Source organism: Saccostrea cucullata, unplaced genomic scaffold (genome assembly GCF_032062105.1).
Source record: "Saccostrea cucullata isolate Sc308-1 unplaced genomic scaffold, CSIRO_AGI_Scuc_v1 ctg20664, whole genome shotgun sequence".
Classification (NCBI taxonomy): Eukaryota; Metazoa; Mollusca; class Bivalvia; order Ostreida; family Ostreidae; genus Saccostrea; species Saccostrea cuccullata.
This window is the reverse complement of record NW_026937280.1, coordinates 739-7796: the sequence shown is the minus strand read 5'-3', so window position 1 is coordinate 7796 and position 7058 is coordinate 739. Positions and strand designations below refer to the sequence as shown.

The 7058-nt window shown below is 31.1% G+C and overlaps 1 protein-coding gene across 1 annotated transcript; it reads left to right on the top strand.

The window, feature by feature from the left end:
- Window positions 1–5000: 5000 nt before the first annotated feature.
- Window positions 5001–6596, top strand: LOC134247692 (MMS19 nucleotide excision repair protein homolog; the record flags this gene model as incomplete). The annotated part of the gene is made up of 4 exons (XM_062730022.1): window positions 5001–5083; window positions 5707–5755; window positions 6128–6231; window positions 6511–6596. Coding segments are annotated over exons 1-4 (321 nt in total), but the record flags the coding sequence as incomplete, so codon positions are not given.
- Between the last annotated feature and the right edge of the window lie 462 nt (window positions 6597–7058).

Sequence of the window (7058 nt, the reverse complement as noted above, 5' to 3'; positions counted from 1 at the left end):
CAAATGAATGTGCAGCAGTCCAAAATTTCTCTTCGCACAGGCGTTGCTTCAAGAACTCGCAGTGACGAGCGTCGCTTTGCGACGCTCGCTATAACTTGTCCTTTGTGAACTTCTTCCTCATTACAATAAGTGAATTTCTAATAAATAAAATTTCTAGGACGTTTACACAACTTTATAAAATGAGCTCTAAATTTTCTAAAGTACGAGAGTACTATTAAATAACAAGATGTGTTTGTGAAATACTATGCTTCAATACTATACTTCAAAAGTAATTGCAAAAGTTTTAAAAAGCTATTTTTAGCATATAGGTCACAATCGAGATCACAAGGTCATTGACCTTTGTGTACTTTGAAAGAGTACGCATTCCAAATATGAAGTGTATATCTCCCATATCTCCTATGTTTCAAAAGTAATACTAATGGCGAACGTTCAAAAAAGCTATTTTTTGTGCTATTTTTAGCATATACGTCAAAGTCAAGGTCACAAGGTCATTGACCTAAGTGTCTTTTGAAAGAGCTTAACTAGGAGAGTATACATCATAACTAAATAGGAAGTCTCTATTGCTCGTGGCTTAAAAGTTGTGTCGAAGGTTAAAGTTGACAACAGAGAGACAAACAGACAGACAGGACAAAAACAAGCCCCAAATCTATCGATCCAATAGAAAATAGAAGAAAGAGTATTAAGCTTGAAATTTGGTTTTGTTTTTGTTTCAAGCCTGATGTTTTAATGTCGTCCCTTTTGCACCAAACAGAACTGCTTGTTCACCAAAAAAGTGTTACAATACTACGGGTAACACGAATCACCGGAATGCCCCGTAATCACCGAAATGCCCTTACAAATCACCGAAATGCCCATCAAAATCACCGAAATGCCCATACATATGTTTTTATATGATGTTTTTCATAAAAATGAATTCTTACTTTTTTCATTTAAGCATAACTGACCGTAAAATTAATTATTTTCAGGTTTTGTGATCGAAGCGTATCGTACTTCAAAGGGCGATAACTCGTATTTGATGATAATCTTCTAGATCTACGTAGCCTAAAAAATAATGATATTTCTCAGAAAAATGATGACAACTGATTGTGACCCGTCACTGTTATTTTTTCATGACCTAATGAATTTAATGTTAAAATATGGTTACTATAGGTTCCTAGTCTTAATATTTATAGTCAAGTCCACATGCTATTATTACAGTTACTTATATCATACGTACACTGTTTTTTTTTTTAATCAGTTGAAGTTTTGTGGAATTTTAATTTGCTTAAGTTTTTTTTTTTATTAAATGCTTGTGTCATTTAGTTTTATTTTTCTTCCTTTTAATTGGCTTTTTGTGAACCAGGTTGGACCATTTATTATTATACGCTTGCCGACGCCTGTCTGGGGAAATAGGTCTGGCGGTAAAATCTAAATACCTGTCCGACATTATTTATAGAGTAAATTTATCTTTTATTAAATATGTCTACTTTTAAGGACTGTAAAGTTAATGTTTTACCAAACAAAATGAGAGAGAGAGAGAGAGAGAGAGAGAGAGAGAGAGAGAGAGAGAGAGAGAGAGAGAAGGAACCGGTAGACCAACTCCTGTGATAATTTACGATCGATATGAAAGATTTTCAAAAGACAAATGCAATCACAAAAGGGAGAAAAAAAAAATAAACATTGTACTTCGTTAAGCCATGAAAATGTTCTCATTGTTTTAAATAATTATTTATTTTAATTTGTTTTTTGCAATTGATTTAATATAGATTGCATTGTCAGTCAGGTCAATTACGGAACGTTTCTCGTGTATATTGGCAAATATTTCGGAAGTAGCAAGTGCTTGATAAATCATGTATAAATGTGTGTATTCAACCTATTCAACAACTGTAAAAAAAAAAAAATTAAGGTAAATTGTCAACTTTTACTATTTCATTTTCTATTGAATCAGATGTAGTAAACTGTTCATTAGCAATAGATACCCTTTCCTGTGTTTGTATAGCGCACGTGCGTAACTTCGGTCACTAATTATCATGTACCTGATTATGTAACATGACATAAGAATACTATACACACCTGTCACTAGATCAATAATTTAATCACTATGTATACACAGTAAACATATTATTTCAGATGTCCAATTGTTTCAAACCAATTGAACATTTAACACAATAAAATCAAATTAATTTTGTCTTTATTCTTTTTATCACAGATAATAAAATATGAAACTTTCAAAAAAGTTTTTTATCTTTTATACACAAAAATGAAATAAATTTATAATTTTTATTGATTTTATTAAATTACTTTAAATATTGCAGTTCTTTTCTGTGCTGAAATGAAGAAGTGTATAATGAATTATTTTCCTCAAAAATAGTGTGAACTTAATTTAATGTCATTAATTTACGAATTGGATCGAGCAAAACTGTAATTCATACATATAATATCTATAATACACGTCTAACAACCATTCCCTTCGATCCTTGTGAATTATACAATGTACCAGGAACATATATAAGTCCCTGATTATACCCAGTATATAATCTTATAGTTCAGTGAATAAAAAATAAATTTTGATTAAAGTCATACATGGCATAATATATTGTTGTTTATATACTAAACGTAAAGTCTTTCTATTTTGATTATACATGTAACTTAATTGTTCATTTAAGATTTTCCAGTAAAATTACACGTGTCCTCCTTTTTTAGAAATCAAGAAAATACATCAATAATATTACAAACAAAAATTTTATAAGAAAGAATAACTTATTTATTAGGAATATATATAAATATATACATTTGTGGTATCTCTCCATTATATAAACATGCAGAGAGAAAATATCTTCAATTCTGTATGAAGTTTGTCGGAGGTCAGAGGTCAATACGTGACCTAATCACAAGGCGCAATAATATCTACCGGTACATAAATTATAAAATGACCTGCTATACTTGCTTTTCATGTATAAAAATGAACAAAATAAGCAAGTAAAATGATAATTATTTTATTTACAATGTAAACAAGTATTTCATACAGTTTGTTGGCTATCAATTCAACCTGTGTATACCTGTATACATAGAGAAAACTAGCATTTGTTTACATTTTTTTTTCACTTTTGTCAGCTGCACAGTCTCTAACGTTTATCCTTATTTTTGGGGTAGACCTTTCGTTAAATTTTCATGATAAACTATTATTTCATTTTTAAATTCTACTCACGATAAATGTGTAAATCTGTTGGAAATTATCATTGCAATCATACCATGAACAGCTGCCAAACACCTCGGCGTTTTCGTAGTTCAGTGTAAAGCTGTCGCCAGTTTCTCCGTGTTTATCAGTGTTTTAGGATAAGTATGCCTTTAGTTACTGAAATCGTAGAATGTTTTTGATCAAATTGCAAATTAACTGGCTCGGACAAGTGTCTCAATCCATCGGATCCATCCATCCCTTTCCGGCGACCGAAATTCCTCCAACTTTTTATCATCACACTTCGGACGTGTTTCTTGTGTCTTCAGCATCGATTATCATTTTTCACATAAAACTATTCCCAGACAACAGTCTGTTCACTATTACTGATCACAGGTAGCCTTTCACAAATTATTCCCTTCGAAATACGAAGCATAACCGCCATGCAAGCCGATTTACACCTTGCGTCATTTTTCAAAATGTACGACGGACGGTTAGTGCTATAATTAAATTCGAAATATTCAATTGTCTGTCTCAAATGTATATATAAGTAATAAATAACAAGTTTATAAACTTCAATGGGAATTGAAGTGGGTCGGTACGTGATCAAATCTTCTGAGAAGGCCTTTGGCCTTCACAGGATTTGATCATGTGACCGACCCACTTCAATTCCCATTGAAGTTTATAAACTTGTTATTTATTTCTTAAATGAAAATGGGAAAAATTAAAAATAAAACTATTTTGGCACGTGTCTTAAATCAGTGAGAGTTATCTTTCTTTGATACATGCACATATCTTCAAATAAAAATGCTTACGCTAAAATTATGAAATTTTTATTTGGTATCTAGGCTTTAGAATAGTTAATTTTATCAATATTTAATATTTTTTTGTTTATTAACAATATAAGGGGCTTTTCGGTGGCATTTCGGTGATTTCTCGGGGCATTTCGGTGATTACAGGGCATTCCGGTGATTCGTAGTACCGCAATACTACATGTATAACCAACAGCTTTGAGAACACATCCTGAAATTTACTATTTAGATGATCTTTTTTAATTTAGTAAATATTTTTAAAAAGTCCTGAATATTTACAGAAGCACATAGTCTGATCCTCTGTCAATGAATACCCTTCACAAGATGGACATTAAGGGTGTGGTATTAGATGTGACAGTAAAGATAAATACATTCTTATTGCTATATTTCCAGATCCCTATTTTTCTAGGCCTCTGAAAACAGCTGACAAACAGCTGGGGTTGTACCCCGGTTACCTGCGGCATCTGACGATTCCCCAGACGACGGCCCGTTCTCACGATTCGACCCAATACATCCTCCCATTTCAAACAGGAGGGGTATTGAGTTTAAGCTGTTATTGACCCTCGCTTAACTTGAAGTACCTCGGTTTATTTTCTCAATTTTTGACGTTCTGTGTACTGTCACAAATATATTGATGTACCGGTGATCGATGATGGTGTGATTTGATTGGCTAGTATTCATAAAAAATAAAAGAATGATGATTGTTAGATATTCGAGTTTAATATGTTTAAAATATAATAGTCTTCCAATTAATGGACATTACAATCGATGAAATTCATTTATTTTAAAAATATTAAAAAAAAAAAAAACCCCGAAAAAGAAACCCTTCCAGTGAGAAATTGTTTTTCCGGAAAAGAGATCAGAGAAATAGTTGTATAGTCAGTTAATTTCACACGGTACTACCTTAATTTTACATTCCATATATCTAGAGTTATACCTGTATTATATAACAATTACAATAAAAAGTAATAAAACAAATTTTAAATCCGGAATCTGTGTTATTGATCAAGGCATTTTATCGTGTACATTTTAAAGATGGCTGCGCCCATGTGGAAAAACGAAGTTACCAAATATGTCAAACTTTTGGATAATTCTGCTGTAGAAACGTTAAGCAATGGTTTGCAAATTTTGGTTTCTAGCATTATCTTCAGACATAGTCCTAGAAAATTTATTCTTAACAAATAATTCTGCAAAGTTTGCCCTGAAATATTTAAGTTTATTTTTTTTTTGTATAGTTTGAATGAAACTATAGAAAAAACACACCCAATTTTACAGCTTTAAAAAGGTGTAGTCTTTGATGTAAGCGTACAGTTATTCTTGTAATTTTTTTCATAATTATGTTTTCATAATATATTGGTAGCTCGACTGTTCGGACGAGATATAAGATAGATCGATGATCGAGGCATGCAAACTGCGATTTAATCTAATTTAACTGTTTTCTGTTTTAAAGCAATCACTTTGATGACATGGCAAGTGCAAATTGATTAATGTTATCAATAAGAATAAGAAATTTCCGTGGAAGTAATTTTTTCTTTTTTTCATTGATACATCCAAAGAATTATGGGTATTAATTTGGCAATTTCGCAAGCTTCTGGATCCACTCCTCAAAAATTAAAAGACAATGTCACATTTGGCAGAGGAACTTGTACATGTGCAGTAAAATTTAGAATTACATGTACAATACATGTTTATATCAATTTTCTTTTTGAGCTCTAATTAAAAACTTTGTGTAAATTGTAGGCTTGCAAGAAAAATCCATCTCCCTGCTGGAACTTATTGAAAATGTAGGGTGAGTACTTTCTGATATAATGATAGATTTAATTATACTCCACCTTAATTTTCGTTTCAAAGTTTCCTAAATTAGCATTGATACATACTTGTACCTGTATAATTTTATTTGGTCATTTTTTTGTATCTACTGCAAAAGCAGAAAATTTCATTGGGGATTAAAATTCGTTTATTTTGTCGTAAATAATCATCAACAAAATGAAATCCTACATGAAATTTTCATATTACTTTATATTGAGTAGGGTTACTTAATAGAAGCAATGAAATATAATGCCCATGAAACCATTTAAGATAACAAATCAACGAAATTTGATCCCCTCGAAAATTTGTGTTGATACAGTATTTATAGTTGACAAATCTGTGTCTTCCCTAGGGAGTACTTGACCAATGAGGATCACCAGATAAGGGGGCATGTCATCAAACTCTTGTGTGATGTTATCTCCATCATCCCAAACACACTGCTGTCTCCAATGGAAGGTGACACTTTTTTTGTCTTTGTATTGTGTATTATATATTACCGGGTATTGTTAAAAAAACATTGAAATTTAAAATAAAAAAATAAAAATAATTTTATTTAAAACATCTCAACTGAATGATACAGAATATAAGCATTAGTATAAATAGACTTTACAGCTATTGTAAAGATATCCATAGCAATCCTGTAAAACTGATTGAAATAAAAAGAAGATCATGTAGATACATATTTTCAAAAGTTACATCACAATGCTCAGAATTTTCTTAATTTGTTATTTTCAGTAAAGTCGTTGGTGACGTATTTCTGTGAGAGACTTCAGGATCATCACTCCATACAACCCCAAGCGCTGAGAGGACTACTGACATTGGTAAGTATATAAGTAAAACAGACAATGATATATTATCTATTTCAGGAACAAGGTATGGTTTTTAGCTCACCTCCAAAAAGGTTGACAGCAAAATCATGTCAGTGTCAAATGATAAAAAAATCTGTCAAGGTAGGGTTCAACAAAAGGAGTTCATGAAATTAATTCATATTAACTCTTTCAACACTGAGTAACTTTTATCAAGCAACCCCAGTACACTGAGTAACTTAAGCCATCATTAGAAAATTCATCTACCGTCAGTAAAAATACAATAACTTCTTTATTAATTAAAATATTTTAATAAAAGACACATCATTAGAAAGGTAAGACATTTTTCTTTCAGATGGTATAAAATTTAAATGCATTTAGAATTATTTTACAAGACAAAAGCGCTGATACAAAATAATATTTTGTATTTTAAATGATCTTATGTAATATTTTGATAAATTTGCTGCTATGAAATTT